This window comes from Littorina saxatilis, linkage group LG13 (genome assembly GCF_037325665.1).
Source record: "Littorina saxatilis isolate snail1 linkage group LG13, US_GU_Lsax_2.0, whole genome shotgun sequence".
Lineage (NCBI taxonomy): Eukaryota > Metazoa > Mollusca > Gastropoda > Littorinimorpha > Littorinidae > Littorina > Littorina saxatilis.
In genome coordinates, this window is record NC_090257.1 from 31,772,635 (window position 1) to 31,793,146 (window position 20,512).

General features: G+C 42.5%; 1 protein-coding gene across 1 annotated transcript in view; it reads right to left on the minus strand.

The window, feature by feature from the left end:
- Nucleotides 1-246: 246 nt before the first annotated feature.
- The window catches only part of LOC138945508 (uncharacterized), a 33,118-nt gene continuing 12,852 nt past the window's right edge, over nt 247-20,512 (minus strand). The window contains exons 4-7 of the mRNA XM_070316940.1: nt 19,594-19,834; nt 9,556-9,650; nt 3,793-4,039; nt 247-2,076 (exon numbers count right to left, since the gene is read on the minus strand). Coding sequence (XP_070173041.1) covers nt 1,847-2,076; nt 3,793-4,039; nt 9,556-9,650; nt 19,594-19,834 — 813 coding nt within the window. The 3' untranslated portion in view covers nt 247-1,846. The remainder of the gene's footprint in view (nt 2,077-3,792; nt 4,040-9,555; nt 9,651-19,593; nt 19,835-20,512) is intronic.

A 20,512-nucleotide genomic window follows, 5' to 3' on the forward strand; every position in this document is an offset into this window, starting at 1 on the left:
CTAAAGTAATATATGTACAACTACAATACCCTTTTTACTTGCACACTTGACACACCGACACACCAACACACATGCATACATACCTACATACATACCTACATACATACCTACATATATACATACATACATACATACATACATACATACATACATACATACATACATACATACATACATTCCATGTTAAAGTGCAGCCAAGAATATCACAATAACCATATCACTGTTTGGACTAACAGACAAGTCCCCATGCAAATGATGATAACAACAATCCATAATTAACGCTATTGCACTACCAAAAGAAGAGACCAACCAAACACATAAAACCAATCACAGTAATCATCATCAGTTATCACAGGTATCACAGTAGATTAGCCATCAGGTAGTTAGACTCAATTGGGCAAATATAGTGTCAACACCATCACAACAGTGCTAAAGCATACGAGGGGGCGAGTTGCCACTACTTGCGGCGGCGAGTTGATACCTCTGACATGTTAAAAGCAAGCAGAGCGTAACGTCGGCTACTAATTAGCGGAGGCGAGATAGGAGGGGGCGAGTCGGTACCTCGCCCACCACGATCCACGATATGGGCGTCAAGCTTCACACCAGAGGGGTGAAGAAAATGTGAGATACCGACTCGCCCCCTACCATCTCGCCCTCGCCTGTGTAGTAGCCGACTTCACGCTCTGCTTGCTTTAAACCTGTCAGGGGTGTCAACTCGCCCTCGCGCAGAGCGGCAAATCGCCCCCATATATTCCATGCGATGAAGAAATGTTGAATTTTGTTTGTCATTCAGAACAAGTAAAAAATCAAAACTTTTAGTCAAAACTTGACTTAAGTTAAACATCAAATTTCTGCCTGAGTTTAACAGTAAAAAATGTTTCATACATGTATAACGCTATTTAATTGATAAAACGAATAGAGACAAAACAGATTTGAAATGTGTATAAATGAACTATAAAGAAGTTGTACATCCCGATGTTTAGCATTGAACGTTTTGGAGACTATGATCAAGGTAAGCTAACAATTTCCTTTTCTAAGACTTCATGCTTTAAAATAGCTTTCGAAGCTAACACTATCTCTCTCTCTCTCTCTCTCTCTCTCTCTCTCTCTCTCTCTCTCTCTCTCTCTGTGTGTGTGTGTGTGTGTGTGTGTGTGTGTGTGTGTGTCTGTGTCTGCGTGTGTATGTGTGTGCGTGCGTATATATGTCTGTGTGTGTGTGCGCATATGTGTGTGTGTGTGTGTGTGTGTGTGTGTGTGTGTGTGTGTGTGTGTGTGTGTGTGTGTGTGTGAGTGTGTGTGTTGTATTGAGTGCGAACGTGATTGCAGGCATGCGGCGCGCGTGTGTGTGCGAGTCGACTTTTCTTTTCCTTTGTATTATATTGACATACATGTACATTTCAATGTTCTATCATGCATTATGTATTCGTATAGGTAATGTTGTAATTAGTAATACGGTATGATTGCGATTAACAATTGTCCTTTTATTGTCTTAATTTTTATGTCTTAGTTTAGCAGGGACAGATTGCAAGACTAGGCGTGAGCCTAAAATCTCCATCCTTGAGTAATAAAGTTCGTTCGTTCGTTCGTTCGTTCGTTCGTTCTCTCTCTCTCTCTCTCTCTCTCTCTCTCTCTCTCTCTCTCTCTCTCTCTCTCTCTCTCTCTCTCTCTCTCTCTCTCTCTCTCTCTCTCTCTCTTAATTCTCTCTCATAGTTGATTAATTGTGTGCACCGGTGACAGAGACGAATTCTGCTGAGCGGGGGCGAAATATCACTCATGGAAAATCGAGAGATCATTGGGGACGAGATTGGACGGGGGCGAGATGGGACGGGGGCGAGATGGGATGGGACTAGTCGGGATGTCCACAAAGAGAACCATTCGTGCTCCTCTCAGTATTGGCTGAACTCCCAGCAACTGTACGAAAAGCCACGGTTACTTCATCGATGAACTGTGTGTTGTCGACGCTGTCACTGGCAATGATGTCCTCAGCTCCAGGCGAGTCGTGGTCGATCCATTTGTCGTTTGGGATGAAGCTTGGCGATCTGGAGCAGGAGGGGTTTCCAGGCGTATCGGGCGGCGCTGTGGGTGCAAGGACAAAAATCACACCGATGCATGGAGTCTTGTGACATTGTTAAAGGCATATGTACGCGCTCCCGTGTTTACAAAGTGTAGTTTGCCCATAATCGATGTCAAACGCACCATAAGACCATGTAATGACGATATGTCGCCATGCGCGGACCATATACATGCATTACAGCTTGTTTTAGAGTCTCAAAAACTTTGGATGTAAACAAAGACGCGGAGTTATTTCCCTTGCGACAACGCTACCTCTGTTGGCAAATCTATAAATAGGACGATCCAGATCAAAATGAAAATTAACATATCTCAACATTGAAGGGGTCCTAGACCACAATATTTTGCAGGGAACTTAATTTAGCATGTCTCCAGCTGTTGGTAAAGCAATTAGCGTGTATAGTCATCGAGTACATATGGCTTTAAGCAACTGCTGGAGTATAAATAAGCAGAAGACGAGAGAGGAGCAGGAAGAGGAGAAAGAGTAGGAAAAGGAAGAGGAGGATAGTTACGAAATAAGAAATAGACAACAACTTTGCGAGCTAACGCAGACGACGATGTTTAAAACAAGAAGAAGGAGGAAACGCTAGTGGTACAAGAACGGATCGGAGATAAGAAGAAGAGGGAGGTTTACGGTGGTAGATGCTCATGGAAAGACTTCAAGTGTAGTGAGTGATACACTAATGCGAGCAACTTCAGGAAAGGTAGAAGATAAAGAACAATATGGCATGGCATGCATGATTTCGAGAAGGATGAGGAAAAAATAAACCTTCCTAAGAACACGAACACAGAGAGAACGAAGGAACATTCAGCCACGTAAAATATACAAATAAGCAAAACTAGAACGAATTTAAAGAATAATAGCTTCTGTATATTATCTTCTTTTTTAACCACATCCTCGTATACTCCCCCTCCCCCTCCCCACACCTTTTAACTGCTGTTTGTATCTGAATGGTTATGAATATATCCACGCCACAACCTATCTCGCGGATTCTGATTGTTTGTTTTCTAGTTTAAAATGATTTCCCTTTATTACACCCCCGGTATAGGGGTGTGTATAGGATTCGGTCGATGTGTTTGTTTGTTTGTTTGTGTGTTTGTGTTCGCATATAGATCTCAAGAATGAACGGACCGATCGTCACCAAACTTGGTGAACAGGTTCTATACATTCCTGAGACGGTCCTTACAAAAATTGGGACCAGTCAAACACACGGTTAGGGAGTTATTGGTGGATTAAGATTCTACAAGGACTTATAGAGGGACATATTAATGGTCAAAGGGAAATAACAGTTCTCAGTTGGTGGCAGTGAGAATGGTAAGGACGGGGGTGTTTTTCCTACCTCGGAGGAATTTCTTGTTATTCATTGTTTTTGTCTTCTCCCCAAAGTCTGATCTTAACTAGGCGACTTCAACTTCGCGAAGTCTTCTTCACGAAGCTCGCTACACGAAGCTTTGGCACTGCATTTTCGGCAAAAACTTTGCGAAGTCTTCGCGGAGTCAATTTTGGGCACAGTTAAGCCTGTCCTCAACTGGGCGAAGTCTACTACTACGCGAAGTATAGCGTCCCTATGGAGCGTTAGTTCTGAGTTTTCGATAAAAAGACTTCGCGAAGTCGACTTCGGGCTCAATTCGGGACCGCCTTATGGGCAGCATTCAGGGGTTTATTGACAGTAAATACTTGACTCCATCACCTCTCCACCATTCTCTAACGCCATAACATACCTGCAACCTCGGGATCCCCAGCAGGTCTGGGACTGAAGACGTGACCCATGTCCTCGCCGCCAGCCTCCGCCGTCGCCGCCCCGCCAGATGCCCTGGGTGCTCGACGTGCACCCCTCCTCTGCCCACCGGCGCGCCGTACGGGATTGGAGTGTCGCCGTTCCACCACGCAAGGGCAGGGACGGCGATAGAAGGTAAACACCTCTATTACTAAGCTCTCCACGGCTTCCACGTCCGAGGTGCGGACGATCTGCTGGGACAAATCAAATCAAATCAAATCGAAATTTATTTGAAGAGGGTTGAGGCATAAGTAATCCAAACAAGCTTTTTTTTTTGTTCTGGCCCCAGCCCAGAGAGGGACAAGTCTAATCACATGTATGCACGGGCATTCACATGTTACGTCAGGTTAGTTGGGTAAATTCGTACCCCCCCCCCCCCCCCCCCCCCGTTCATTTTTAAGATTACCCACAATCATGAGTGTAGTGACAAGGTGTATGTGAGAGAGAAAGAGAGAGAGAGAGAGAGAGAGAGAGAGAGAGACAGACAGACAGACAGACAGACAGACAGAGACTCTACGTGAGTGTTTATGCTTGCTTTAATTGGTACTAGCCTGCCAAACGGTTGTGTGACGTGTCTAGTGTGTTGGCAAAGTGTCTTGTGCTTGTCACTTCTCGCTTTCAGCCCTCACCGCTGGCTAGCACCGTCTGTCCTTTTTAGGACAATGCGAAAAGAGAGCAGAATGCGTCAGTCTCTCCTGCCAGTACAATAACCTCTCCACAACAAGCCCTATGTAGTGCCTCCATCGCGGCGACAGGCGTAAACTGGGTACCGCAAGGCCCCAGGCTAGACTACAAGGACTCGGAGGAGGTTGGCCCCTAGACGTGCGGCATGCGGGCCCACCGGTGTGTGGAAACGCCCAGGTGCCCACGAACCAACCTCCAGCTATGGGTCAAATAGCCGGGCAGGATAGGCTTGTCAACCCTGGCAGGCAGCTATCCTAAGAGAAGACCACTCTGAATTCAAAACGAGGGTAGAGGAGGCTCATCATCCATGGAAGGAAACTCGTCTAGGAGAAGGAAAACTCCGAAATGAAACCCACGCAGTCCCTCGAAGACGGAAAGGCACTGGCCTTTTTTAGGCGGGGAGCAGACCGGGTGCCTACGCTATCCTCGACAAATGGTTGTGTCATCAACGAAAAAAAAAAAAAAATTGGTACTAGAAAAGAACAGAAAGTGGACAGCAACAGGCAGGCAAAGAAGCGGACACATGAGAGTAAAGCTATCGAGATAAGTAAAGGGTTGAATGGACTGCGAAGAGGGGGGGGGGGGTTGGGGCTGGTTGGTGGGGGTTGGGGGCGGGTTCCAAAGTCACCGACAAGAGGACTCAGATACACTGACAACGGCACACAAACACAGAGAAAAACCAGTGTACACTAACTATTAATATTTACGTGCGTGCTTTGTATTTTAAAATTCATGAATATGCATTCAGAAATGTGTACATTGTTATTGTTTCTTTCGATGTTTATTATTAGATTTTGAATTGTGTACAGAATAATGTATTTATGTATTTTTTTGTGAGGCGCTTGGAACTGTTTTAGGATTTGCGCCATGTAAATTTCCTCATTATGGGCAGAATATACCTGCGCAGTTTCAGGGGCACAGACCACGCACGGCCTATTATTCATGCTGCGATAGGGATTATGACGAGTAGGCCCTACTTGGCCTGTTTTCCTTCCATGCAACGTGTAGCGGGCTGAGATAATCTGCAGTGCGTCGTCGGTCCTGCTAAAGTTACATATGTGAGCGCCGGGCCTTATTTTCATTATCATCATTATTATTTAAGTTATTGAGACATCCCAGTGCACTAAGGGATTTATAGAGCAAATCGAGAACATTCATTATTGAACGAAGCGCATCATTATTTTCGAGATTTGCTCTATAAATCCCTTAGTGCACTGGGATTGTTTCAATAACGATATTGTCAGTACCGCCAGAGAAAAAAAAGATGATTCAAAACGCACATTTTGCTACGCGCATTTGGATAGGCGTAACAGTGTGGTCAGGTCGTGAGATATCTACTTTGTGTTGGCTGTCTCAAGTGTGTCGTGCTTTCGTCACACGCAAACTCGTTTTAATTTCTGTTGGTAAATTCCAGTGGGGCGTTAATCTAAAAAGTGATGATCTTTCATAGAGACCTCATTTGAACTCGGAGAAAGGACTGTGCACTTAGTTATTTGCGATTCAAAACCTCCAGTCGAGCTTCGACGGATTGACTGTGCAGAGTGATGCCCCTTGAATTGACTCCAATGACTGGTCGACGGTTAGCACATTTTCAAAATAAATGTGGTATGTTTTTCGTGTTGTATCTTCACTCACCGGGGAGTCTGGTACTAAATATGAACGGTAAGAATGCTCTGAACTCTACACGTATTATAACCCCATCGTTTTTTCGTTCATAATTATTTGCCCAACATGTTAATTTGCTGAGCGGGGTTTATGTCGTCTGCTAGGCTATGGCAATCGAACCACTGCAGTCCCATTTCAAAAACAGAAATTGCTCGTCACGTTGCACTGAGTCTGCACGCATGAGGCAGGCTAGTGATAAGTCTTATATATATATATGGTACTAGATGAATACCCGCTTCGCCGGGTACGGCTTCGCCGGGAAGAAGTCGAGCCGAATAGCCGGGGACCCGGCTTTGCACCGCACGAAGGAAGGGAGATAAACGCGCAAGACACTGGAGAAGAGTAATACCCGGCTTCGCCGGGACAGTGACCTTCTAAAAATAGTATAACGGGAATATGGATTGAGCGTTGTCGACAGTGACCTTCTAAAAATAGAAACGGGAATATGGATTGACGCCACACGAAGGAAGGGAGATAAACGCTGAAAACACTGGAGAAGATAAGGAAGAGTTACTGGGAATGGATCCAGAGAATAACCAAAATCGGTTCAGCGCCGCGCGCTGAGAGCACGTGTTGAAATATCTCATCGACCAGGTTGTGTCCGGGGTTTACCTGAATATGGCCACCAAATTTGAAAGAGATCCATCGAGAACTTTGGCCGTGCATCGCGGACACACACACACACACACACACACACACACACACACACACACACACACACACACACACACACACACACACACACATACACACACACACACACACAAGTCGTATATATATATACTAGTATATATAAATATATATATATAGAATGACGTCAAGAGCGAGAATGCATAGAAAGTACGTCATGAGCAAGGGAGATCATCCTTTACTCTGTGTGTGTCTCCACCGCCTACATTCCAACAAGGAATTTTGAAAGCAGGGAGCACACTAGAGGTAATGGAAGAGGTGGGGGGAGGGGGTAAGAATAAGATCTAGAAAGAACTCTTCACAGACAGCCTACTGGAGAATCAAACCCTTTCGGAGCCGATTGCAACACTGAACAAGAATAACCCGAGGAGAGTTCTACAACCTCAAAGGATTGAGAAGTCACCGAAGTGCATTTAAGGGCATATATATATATAGATAGAAGAACGTTCTGAACCCTGCACGTTTTCGATTCCGATTGTTCTTGCCTTGAAATAATAATTATTCGGAAACCATTCATTAACTGAACTGATGCAGTGGTATTGCAGTGTAGTCTGCTACGTATGACAGAGTCGATCGAGTCAGTCGACTTCCAAATGCTTGCCTAGCTGGTACGTTATCGGAATAACACTTGTGTTTTCTGTTAGCCGCTGGGAATTGTATACTAACTCATCATTTGGTAATGTGGATAATAAGCTACATGCCACTAACACGGCATATGAGAAGAATCAATGCAAGTCGAAAATGAGATGAGACACAGCGGCTTCTATTTTTAGATCAGTGGCACTTTGGCACAGGCACATGCAATCTGTCAGAAAAAAAACCACTTCTGCTTTAATTGAGAAGCAGGAAATGTATGGTCATTTGGTATTGTGGAGAATATAAGCTACATGTCATTAATTAATTCTGAGGATGAGCGCACAGTCTTGCTTTGGCAAAGGGCTGAAGAATACGCTCTCTGGAAAAGTTAGCGCACTCTTGCATCACCATTAGCCAATCAACTGGTTCACATCAGTCATGTGACACCAGTACTTACTGACAGTTATTATTATTAAAGTTATTGAGACATCCCAGTGCACTAAGGGATTTATAGAGCAAATCGAGAACATTCATTATTGAACGAAGCGCATAGCGCTGAGTTCAATAATTATTTTTGAGATTTGCTCTATAAATCCCTTAGAGCACTGGGATTGTTTCAATAACGATATTGTCAGTACCGCCAGAGAAAAAAGAAGATTCAAAACGCACATTTTGCTACGCGCATTTGGATAGGCATAACTGTTTGGTCAGGTCGTGTAAGATCTACTTTTGTGTGGGCTGTCTCAAATGTTTCGTGCTTTCGTCACACGCCATTAGCCAATCAACTGGTTCACATCAGTCATGTGACACCAGTACTTACTGACAATTTAAGTTATTGAGACATCACAATGCGCTAAGAGATTTATAGAGCAAATCGAGAAAATGAATTATTGAACGAAGCGCAAAGCGCTAAGTTCAATCATTATTTTCAAGATTTGCTCTAGATATAAATCTCTTAGCACACTGTGATTGTTTCAATAACGATATTGTCAGTAACGACAACAGATTAGAACGTTTGAAAAGGCACATTTTTTCTGCCAGCGTTTGGATCAATTGTGGACAGGTCGAGTTAGATCTACTTTTGTGTGTGTGTCGGCTTTGCACATTTCGGGGGTATTGACGGTTTCATCGCCGACCATGCATTTTACGATTTGATTACCCTCTGTACCGTTTTATCGAGTAGCAACTAACACTATAAATTACAGTTGTGCGAAATGTACCCGTTAGCATACAGTTTCACTTATGTATTGATTACTGGTATAAAAAACAACATGTACCAAAATGTTCTATGCTTCCAAAAAAATGAACGACCCCCAAGCAACTAAGTGGCGTCCCCTCATGTCAAACGACTCAAAGTGACAAGTTGGCATGTTATTTCTTGCAATGTACCTGCATTCATCTGGGAGGTTGGCGCTATGATTACATGGTAAGAATGTTTTGAAGCCTTCGCGTATTCTGTTTACATCGTAGTTGTCTTGAAATATGCGAAAACCGTTCATTTCAGTCCTTAACTGATGATGTCGTCTGCTACATATAATATATACGAGTAGGACAGTCTATTGAATCAGTCGACTTCCAAATTAATGCTGCTTTGTCCAGCTCGAAATCTGTCAGAAAAAAAACCTTCTGCTTTTAGCCGCGGGAAATGTTAGGGTCAAGCAATCATTATTTGGTAATGTAGAGACGATAATCTACATGCCACTAACACAGCGGCTGAGAAGAATCTTCGCAAGTCGAAAGAAGAGGCCCAGACTCACTGTGGCACAGGCGCATGAAATCTGTCAGAAAAAAACACTTTCTAGGGTCAAGCATCATTTGATAATGTGGAGAAGTCAAGCTACATGTCACTAACACAGAGGATGAGAAGAATCTTCTCAAATCAAAAGAAGGGGCACAGCCTCGCTTTGGAAAAGGGCGGAAGAATACGCTCTCTGGAAAAGTGTTAGCGCACTCCAAGAGTGCGCTAACAGTTTTAAGCGCATTGCCATTGGCCAATCAACTGTTTCACATCAGTCATGTGACACCAGTACTTACTGACAATTATCATTATTATTATTTAATAAGACTACAGAGAGGCCAAACTGAGACTTACGAAAATAGCGCCCAGCACGATGACCCCAACAGCAAAAGTGATGAGGACGATAGTTAACACAGTCATCCGAACATTTTCCTCGTGCGGGTGAAATCCTGCACACATAACGATAGATTCATTTGAATTGTGTATTGTGTACGTGATTGTGTTTCCATTTATTTAAGGTTTATGTAGAGGTTACATGCCGAGTCTCAGTGATTATCAAAAATAATGGTCGAAGTTAGCGGATCATGAAAAATGCGAGCTTCAGCGAGCTTTTTCATGACCGCGAACTGAGACCATTATTTTTGATAATCACTGAGACGAGGTATGTAACCTCTTTATCCCTCCTTTCTTCAGTTATTCAAAGAAAAGAGGAGTTTTTGTGCGAAAGTTTGATCGAATCATATTCACCCAACCAGTCTACCTGCGCAGGTATCGATTAATGCGCGGTTGTATAGTTCCGTGCAAATTATTCAATTTTGTTAACACTTCTTGTCAGTTTCCATGTTTTGAACAAAAATCAAGTACACAGTTATGTTGTCATTCTGCTGTGGCGGTAAAGGCAGATAGTGTGTGTTCTGTTCATGTTTTGGTATCGCTCAGGAAATGTTCTTTCCTCGAATGTGACTAGCAGACGAAGTTTTACACCCGTGTTCCAACGTTAAAAACTGTATGAAGTTCAGTTTGCTGGGGCAAAGTAGTGTATGAAACCGCTGCATGTTCTTTAAGTTGATTAAATGTTTGCAATTGATTGCGTGTAATCTGTTTATAAAATGAAATATTGTTGAAAACTGACCGTCGGATTGCAAGTCTTCTCGATGCAGCCGAAATCTGGAAGGGGAACTACTCGTGTCGCTAGACAAAGTATGAGAGTTACTTTTCCTTGGAATCTTGCTAGCGATAAACGATTGTGCACGGCAGATCTGAATTCACAAAACAACCAAACTCATGGATTTTATATTGAGATTCATGTGTTCAAGCCTGTGGTTGCTGGTTTAAATGCGGTATGGTTGTATTGTTTGCTCCAGAAATGTATATTTTGTACATTAGAGTGTTCTGAACTTTTGAGTCGCAAAAAGTAGATCCACAATGCGTACAGTCTCTACCCATGAGCTATCGAGGATTCATAGTGGGGCTCCTATGTTGCAAAATCATTCAAATCATGCAACAAACACCAAATTAAGCAAATATGAAGAGTTTTATGTGCTTAACAAAACCTGATACAGAGCCATCGCGAAAAATAAAAAAATGGGTAGTTTTTAAACAATTTTTCAAAATGGCCGCCAGTGTAAACGGTTGGGTATGTTAAGCATATTTCACTTCATGTGATTAACAGCAAATTTGGCGTAAATGGACATTTGCTTTTGCTTAACAAAACCTGATACAGAGCCACCGTGAAAAAATTAAGAAATCAGTAGTTTTTTTACAATTTTCAAAATGGCCGCCAATAAAAGGGTATTTAGGCATTTTTGATGCTACAAGACATTCTCTTGCAATAGAAACTAACACAAACACATTTTTAAACAAAACAATACATGTATTGTTGGTGCAGAGAATGATTGGACGGTGTGGGTGGCAGGGTTGAAGAATTTGTGGATTACCTAAACTGTGCAAAAATAAATATATTGCACCAATTTTCATACCAAAACGAAAACATTCATTCCTGTGCTGTTATATTCAATGTATGCTATTGAGGGCACTCAACTTGGCTAACTGGAACACTTTTAAGATAAAAGGTGGCCTTTACATGGGTTATTTGACCGCCGCCCAAATAAGGGTACCCCCAAAATAAAACTGATAAAAATGTAATGTATCAACTCAAAAGTCTACTAAAATTCATAATCGCTGTATTTCAAAAACGTTGTTTGTTCTCATGTGTTTACACAACTAGCACATTCCGGCAAGTGTCTATACTCAAAAGAAACTTTGGCAGTACTTGAAACAACCATCTGTCATATATATACATGCGAAGTCAAAAATATGTGGGATGTAAGTCAACAAACCTGTGGCAGTTTTTAAAATATTATTTCGTGAAGATTTGAAAGTGTACTCAAACGGTTGAACTACGCCTCGTGCGTAGACACACATTCATGAAAGTTTCAACGCAACCCACTTGGTCATTGCTAAAATACATGGATTTTAGTTGACTTGGGTATCCCTCAAATTTGACACATAAACATCTCATCCGTGAGATCGACACATACATCAGTAGGTACAATGGCACAACACTAGAAATATGCAAGATGGCGAAATAAAACAACCTGTTCTGGATGGATAATCAAGTTGACTTTCTCTTCGTATACAACAGTGACCCAGTTGTGCCTCAGGAATTGTCGTCGGCTTTTTAAAAGGTACCCGAAGTTTTTGTCACATCTCTTTGTCACGTCAAGGGTATCCTTATTTTGACGGCGTAAATGATGATGTTAAAAAAAAATGTGCCAGATAGCGAAGATGCGAGCCTTTAATGGCATAGACAGTTTGAATAAAATGACACAGGAATAAAATTTGAGTTGAGGTATGAAAATGGGTGCAATAATATTTTTGCACAGTTTAGATGCTGACAGTTTTCACAGGCATGCAAGCACATTTGCAGAGAGCTGTGCTCTGCAGTCCTTCTTAGTAGCATTTGCAGCGTTTTGTTGTACAGCTCTTCTTGCAGGCACACCTCATGAGTTCTCGGCACACGCTGGATACCTCTTGAAAGCTCGTCCAGAATGACTCCCACTTTCCAGCCTTGAACTGCCAGCCCACAGAGTTTGGAAGTCTAATAGGTAGATGGCTCTTCTGAATCTCATGTCCTGCAGCAGCACCTCACTTGTAAGGGGATTATGGTCAATTTGGCAGCTCTTTTTACTGAAGAGGTACCGTCTAGCACTGTTTACACCCAGTACGTTGCTGGTTTTGTCCTACAAATGTACACCAAAAAGCTCTTGTGCTGCCCTGTCAGTGGTACTCAGCTTACAAAGAGGAGCAGACAACCTGAAGAAAGTTTGAGTGACGTCTTCAAATGCTTGCCATACTTCCCAAGCCTTCTGATTCCCCAATACCATTGAAGAACGACATAGTGTCACAGCCTGTAAGGCTATGCAAAATGGGCAGACAGGGTGACTTCTCTTGGCCAATGGCTTTGGCAATGTGGCGATACACTTCACGAGCAGAAAAAAACGCAACACAGCTGGAATGAGAAGCAGACTGTCTGGCCTCCTCTACATCCATGGTGCAGGAAATCAGCCTGTGGTACCCTTCACACAAAAGATGAAAAGTGACATTTTTATTTGAATGTATTTGAATAATGTTTACTATCTCAGAGAGTCGGTCAAAGCCGGGTTAGCAAGTCTTCACACAACAGACCAAAATGAAAGAAAATTGTATTTCATGAATTCGTATAATTCTTACTGTTTCAGGTTAAAAAACAAACAAACACAGTTTCCAGTGACCCAACTGATTCTGGAATCTTTCTGACCGCTACATTTATTCGCTTCAAACAGTCGCTAACAGAATGTTGACCATAGTGAGGGTTCGTACGTTAAACCCATCAAATTCACAGAGGTCGCTTACAAATGATGTGCAAACATGTTCCAATTAATACAAATAAAAAAATCTTACTGTTAAGATGTATTAGGTAACAAACCTTGATACAGTAGTACTAGTGAAATCGGCTCCCTTCTGTGGCACCGGAATAAATGCAGAACGCTTGTTCCCAGGAACCGGCATGTGGTGTAACTCTTGTATATATCCTGTAAAAATAAAATTCACACCAATGCACGGTCAACTTAAAATAAGCAAAAGGATGAGAAACAAGCAACAAACCAAAATTGTAAAACTCAAAGAGCGGTACCTCTTCATTTTTCAAAACCACTTATCTCATTTGATTAGCATACACTGTATGCTTTTGTCTGTTACCTACCGTCTTTGAAAGTTTGATCACAACACTGTAAAGACATGGGGAGTGGAGTGTTTTTATCTCCAGCTGGTCAGCCTACCCTCACTCAGTTTTTGACTCTACCCCTCCCCACCTTATGGAAGTCCTTAACGTAGGCAGGACTAATCATTTATCATACCATGAACAATCTCTTTCTCCTCGCCTTTTATTCAAAGTTCGTTTAATCTGTTTAAAATCACCAGCGTGGCGATCATGATTTCCTTACTTGTAATCAACAGATAGATCTAGATCTATCAGCATCACAATCCAGCTGATGAGCTATTGCAAGATTACTCTGCATTTCAGCGCTTCACCCGATGAATAACAGACCCCAGGGGAGAATTAAACAGTAAAATGATGTGACATTGGTGAATGGATGCGTATTCTTGAAAACTTACCTTCAGAAACGTTGTTTTCGCTCAAATCAAAACACGCAATGTTGCGGAGGCCGCCATCTTGAATTTTCATGCTGCGGATATATAAAATTCTAAAAACGATCAAATTAAATACCAGAACACAAAAATACCCATAAGAGTATTTATGTCATGCATGTGTTATCAGCAGACAACTTCTGGTGCATGGTAAACCATTGAATTTTACATTTGCTGAGTTGGGAATATTTACTGCTGAGCGCTTTTGGTACGAATTTCGTCTGCTGTAAATGCAGCCTTTTATTCCCTATCAAAGACAAAAAAAACAATTTCTGAAGTGGCTCTGTATCTGAAATCCCTTAAATAATTATAAGGAACAATACCACAAAGTATGATGTTTGTTGCAAGATGTGAATGATTTATGAGTGCGTCTGCAACATACGAGCCCCACTATCAGGCCCGTTGTTGGGTAAGTGATTTTGGTTGTTGGGTAAGTTACCGAAAAATAACTATAGCCCTACAAGTTTACAGAGAGAAAGAAGCAGAGGGGGGGGGGGGGGGGGGGGGGGGATAATTGTTTTTAATGTGTATTGTTGCTGTTATTAAGATTAGTATATTTAATATTGATTTAAGGCGCTTATGTTGTGTATTGTTGCTGTTATTAAGATTATAATATTTAAGATTGTAAGGCGCTTAAAACTATTTTAGGATTCGCGCCCTATAAATACCCTTATTATTATTATTATTATTAAAATGGCCATGCGTAAAGCGCCAAACTCTCATTTCCACTGTCATCACCGTCAACTATTAATCCCTTCACCAATCGAGCACTCGGTATAGGGGTGTGTATAGGTTTCACTCGATGTGTTTGTGTGTTTGTTTGTGTTCGCAAGTAGATCTCAAGAATGAACGGACCGATCGTCACCAAACTTGGTGAACAGGTTCTATACATTCCTGAGACGGTCCTTACAAAAATTGGGACCAGTCAAACAAACGGTTAGGGAGTTATTGGTGGATTTTGGTTTTTTTGGGGGATCAACTACGGCATAACTCTTCCTTATCTTCTCCATGTTTTCAGCGTTTACCTCCCTTCCTTCGTATGGTGCACTGTAGTATGAGGGGGGGCATCTTCGGATATTCCCGGCGTTCTGTTACTATTTTTAGAAGGTCACCGCAGTGTCCAGAACGTAAATTGGACCCGTAAATTATCCTCACTGTAAAAGTGCAAAGGTCGAATCAATTTATAGCCACGCGAAAAATACACTCTCATCTATCTCTATATATTTGTCACAGTGGAAATGAGAATCCAGTGAGATTCCGAATCGCACTAGTGGAGATTGGAATTCCAGTTTGCACTAGGGCAAACTAGAATTCTCATCTCCACTGGATATTTGTTAGTGAAGATTGGAATTCCAGTTTGCCCTAGTGCAAACGGGAATCTAGTTTCAGTGGAGATGGGAATTCCAGTTTTCACTAGGGGAAATAGGAATTGGGGGAAATAATGTGTTCAAAGGTTTATAATTGTTGTTAAAACCATTTCATCTTGAGTCGATCATGACTTTAAGGCTTACTCATTGCATGTATTGAAATGCAGAAATAAAAATAAATATTATTGAATTGATAGAATCGAACAACACAGAGTAATTGCACACAATAAGTTTTTTTTATCACTATCATTAAATCATATCACAAAGTTAAAAGTTTATGTAAGATGAAGCATGAGATAAAGAGAGAGAGAGAGAGAGAGAGAGAGAGAGAGAGAGAGAGAGAGAGAGAGAGAGAGAGAGAGAGAGAGAGAGAGAGAGAGAGAGAGAGAGGGGGGGAAAGAGAGAGGGAGAGAGAGATGGCCTCGAACATCAGAGCCGACAGTATTATTGTATTGTGTTGTATTGTAAAACCACGACTACTTGACGTTAACTCAGTCGTCTATCTGTCTGGCCTTCTCACTTCTTTTGTTAACTCTTAGTCCTAAAGAAAAAGTGAACACTAGTCTTCTCCACTCAGTTTGAAATTTTCATTGCTGCAGTTTGTTTTCTGCTAAACTGACTCAGAGAGTGGATCCTGGAGCAAAAGGAGACATTCTATATTCTTTTAGAGCAGCATCTTGAATCTGTGCAGATACAAACAAAAAAGATGCATTTTGTATAACTCAAGAAAAGTACAACAAGATTGAAGCGTGTCTGCATTCTAGCCCCGGACAAAAATCCCAACATGGAGCAAAATTCAAACACTGGAGCCAAAAACAGTTCAAATTGGAAGAAATTGGTGCAAGGAACATTGTGTACTGCAAAAAAAAAATTCCAACAAGCCAGTCATCACACAGGACAGACTTTTCGACATCGTTTTCCAATGTCATGGACATGTAGGACATTCCGGACGTGATAAAACATGGGCAGAAATCAAATAAATGACTCAAGATGAAATGGTTTTAACAACAATTATAAACCTTTGAACACATTATTTCCCCCAATTCCTATTTCCCCTAGTGAAAACTGGAATTCCCATCTCCACTGAAACTGGATTCCCGTTTGCACTAGGGCAAACTGGAATTCCAATTTTCACTAACAAATATCTAGTGGAGATGAGAATTCTAGTTTGCCCTAGTGCAAACTGGAATTCCAATCTCCACTAGTGCGATTCGGAATCTCACTGGATTCTCATTTCCACTGTGACATATTTATACAATAGATATAGATATATATATATACGGCTTCTGTGTGTGTGTGTGTTTGAGTGTGTCTGTAGAAAACACCTGTGTATTGCACAGTTCTGTTTGTGATGTGGTACCTAGGGCGTCGTCGACAAGTATGGGACTCGACATGATATGATCAGGAATGGCATTATGGCCCCTGAATCATGTTCGTGCTGTTCCCATTCCACGAGTCTGGAAGGGACCGAAGCTTGACGGGTCCATGGTTCGAAGCCGGCGTACAGTGCGCCACTCAAGCCGGGTATTCGGCTCTACTTGCTACCCGGCGAAGCGGCAGATACACCCCGGACAAAATCTGGTCGATGAGATATTTCAATACCTGCTCTCAGCGCGCAGCGCAAACCGATGTTTTTTTCGGGATCTTTTGTTTTCTGTATGCGGTCAGTAGGTGTTACAGAAAGAGTTATATTGATTTGTCTTTTTCTCCGCCTGTCTCTTTGTCCACTCAATCAACTTATTTTAACCACACTTGTTAGCAGTGCCTTCTCAGTTGGTGGCAGTGAGAATGGTAAGGACGGGGGTGTTTTTCCTACCTCGGAGGAATTTCTTGTTTGTAAGAAGAGTGCTTTTCGATTCAAGATGGACGACGAAATCAGACTCAATACCATAGTGAAGAATGCATTTATCGACTTTGGTTGACCCACAGTACAAGAACTAACCTCCTACCCGTATTATTTTATACTGCGATGCATTGACATGTCGAATGAAACTCGAAATCCCAGCGCTCACGCCAACTGGTCCCGGCCGTGCTCAGTGAACGAAATAGAACACATACAACACATAGAACACATAGAACACGTCATCATCAAGTACGTAAAGTACAATTTGTTACGTAAAGTACTCAGAAAGAAGCACACTACGCGCTGGTCGAGACTACGTGAATGCGCTTTCTGACTAATAAGATTTGAGACGCCAAGACATGAAAAGAAAAAGATAACTCTTGCCTTCCAGTCTCGGCCCGCTCAAAACCGAGACTTTCAGTAATTCCTTCGCGTGACGTCTAACCCTCTTGCGCCATAATGTGACGTCTTCAAATGACGAAATGTTAAAGTTTCTACCACAGACATACACACGCACAAACAAACACACACACACACACACACACGCACACACACACGCACAAACGCACAGACAGACAAAGTTACGATCGCATAGGCTACACGTGAGCCAATAAGAACTGCGTTCGCGCGCTACGCGGAGACGAGCGTGACCAGTCTCGGTTAGTCGAGACTATTGGCTCACGAAGTGTAGCCTATGCGATCGTAACTTTGTCTGTCTGTGCGTTTGTGCGTTTGTGCGTGTGTGTGTGCGTGTGTGTGTGTGTTTGTGCGTGTGTATGTCTGTGGTAGAAACTTTAACATTTCCGAGTCTATGTGTGAGTGGTTATCCAAGACTATGGATAAAGCTCGCATAAGATTACGTCACGGTCAAAAGTGTTTGACGTCAATTAATGCATCATGACGGCATGCCTCCCTGTAGTCTTTCTCTCTCGCGTGGTGTGTGTGGTCTCGGTCATTGTTATTTTGAGCGGGCCGAGACTATTTGGCAGTCATGTCCCTGTAAGTAGGCTACATGCAGACAGACAGATCTAGATCTAGTGTCTCTCTTTCTTGCACAGTGTCACCTAAGCTTACTGTGTGTGTGGGTGTGTATGTGTGACGGAGTGATTGAGTTTGTGTTACTGTTTGTTTATTTCTTACGTGAGCCTTGAAGGCTTCGCCTCTTGTTTTAATATAGTCTCGGCGATGACTGTTGTGTGTTAATCCGTTCCTTCCATGTGTTTTTATTACCAATTCAGTGCCCCATATGGCTTTTTGACCAATCAGGACGGATTCGAGGTGACCCTCTAAATGTTATAACGTTCAGGCAGGGACCCTTTTTGTTTATCAAGCTAAAAATTAACAAGACAAAGTAAAAATTTAAATCAACAATATCAGCGTGATTTATTCTAAAGATTAATGCTTCAAATGCTGTCAGATAATACTCTCTTTATCTAAAAAAAAAAAATATACCGAAAAGCGAGTTTTGTCGGTGGGTGCTTTACGGAACAGCAAGGCACCGCCCATCCTCTGAGTGTGCAATGCCGACCTGCTCACTTGAAATCTAAATTATCAAAGTTCGGAACAATCAAGTGAAATTGCATCACTCGCTTTACGTTAAATGTATTGTTACGTCATTTCCCATCCGTCTGGAGTCGGTTCTAAATCTGTCGCTCTCTGTTCAACAAGAAAAAGCGAAGCAAGCGAAACGCATGTTCAACATGGTTTATCTTGTGAGATTGTTGTGTGTCAAACGCATTTGACCTGTGAATATTCATCACGTCAGGTGTGTTACTCTGATTGGCTGACCCAGATCACGAGAATTCTTTGACTGACAGGCATAATCAGGTAGGAGCGCTCAAGTTCCCATTGCGGCTGTTCTGTCTTATTCGCGGGGTCGCTTCGAAATTTCTTTTGGTCGAATTAAACGGTAATAAAACCGTTATTTCTAATATGCTGACTGTTAGCAAATGATAACAGACATGTCTCACAAACGATATCAGCATTCGCCTAAAAGGCTCAAGCTTGATATCTTTTTTCTCGACATGTCTTGTTATCATTTGCTAACAGTCAGCATATTAGAAATAACTCGCATATAATTATCGCTTCACGGGACTTGTTTTCTCTCATATGTGTGGAGGTCTAAAAAAGGAGGTTCGACTTTTCTAAATATCAGTACCTGTGAGGCTGAAGACGGCAGAATAGGAGTTAAACTGGCCAAGGTAGTTTTAGAGTTGTAGCTTCTGTAACTTTACCCCCATTTTAAGATTCCCTCCTTCCTTTTTCAGACCTGATTTTCGTAGATATTTGGAGGTCTTACAAGGGAGGTTCCCCTGTACCAACTACTACCGTAAAGTACCGTGTAAGCACCCACCCCCCCTGTGCACAAATTCCGACCCAAAGTAGGGGGTGGGCGCTTACTAGGTACTACACCCTGTGCACGGTTTTGGACTAAAAGTGGGGGGTGGGCGCTTACTTGATACTGGGCGCTTACAAGGTACGTTACGGTACTACCTGTGAGGTTGAAGATAGCAGAGGAGGAGTTTAAGGGCTGGTCACTGTAGTTGGAGAAGACGCAGCAGCGGAACCCCTTGCCAATGTCAAGCCTATCGACTGACAGAACGACGGATACCTTCCACGGGAAGTAACAGCAGCCGTAGGGGGGAGGGGCCTCCGTCACGGTCCAGTTGTCAGGCGATATGCTCGACCACGTGGCGTTCCGGTACGACCGGTACTGGATCATCCAATACCATGACTGTTTGGTGCCATGTTGAAAGAAACGTTGGTAGCGGTTAGACATATTGAGGGTTGTGTGTGTGTGTGTGTGTGTGTGTGTGTGTGTGTGTACCCCCGTTTCCACAGGTTTGGTTGCCTAAATCACCATAAGGCAACCATCCACACGTGGATGGCAACCTAAACTCTGGATGGCAACCTAATTGTGTGGATGGTCGCTTCATTTAACACCGTTAAATTGACTTTTTTGACGGAAAGAATGTCATAACAATGTTCAAAATGACATTCTTTCCGTCCTCTATAGGCGACGAAATAGGTCAAATTTTGTGCATTTTTTAGTGCAAAATTCTTCGATGCCGGTGCGAGTACTGCACCCAGTGCTGTTGTAGTGCAAGTGCACTAGAAAGGCACTACACCCAGTGCCGCCTCTTAGGTAACCATCCACACTTTAGGTATGTGTGTGTGTGTGTGTGTATGTGTGTGTCTCTCTCTCTCTCTCTCTCTCTCTCTCTCTCTCTCTCTCTCTCTCTCTCTCTCTCTCTCTCTCTCTCTCTCTCTCTGTTGTTTATGCTAAGTCACGCTATGCGAAAACCGGATTGACTAAAAACTTAATATTGTAATCCTTATTCTTCTCCACCCACCTACCTAGCTACTCACCCACCGCCCCCCTCCTGCCATCTCTCTGCTCACCCCAACCCCC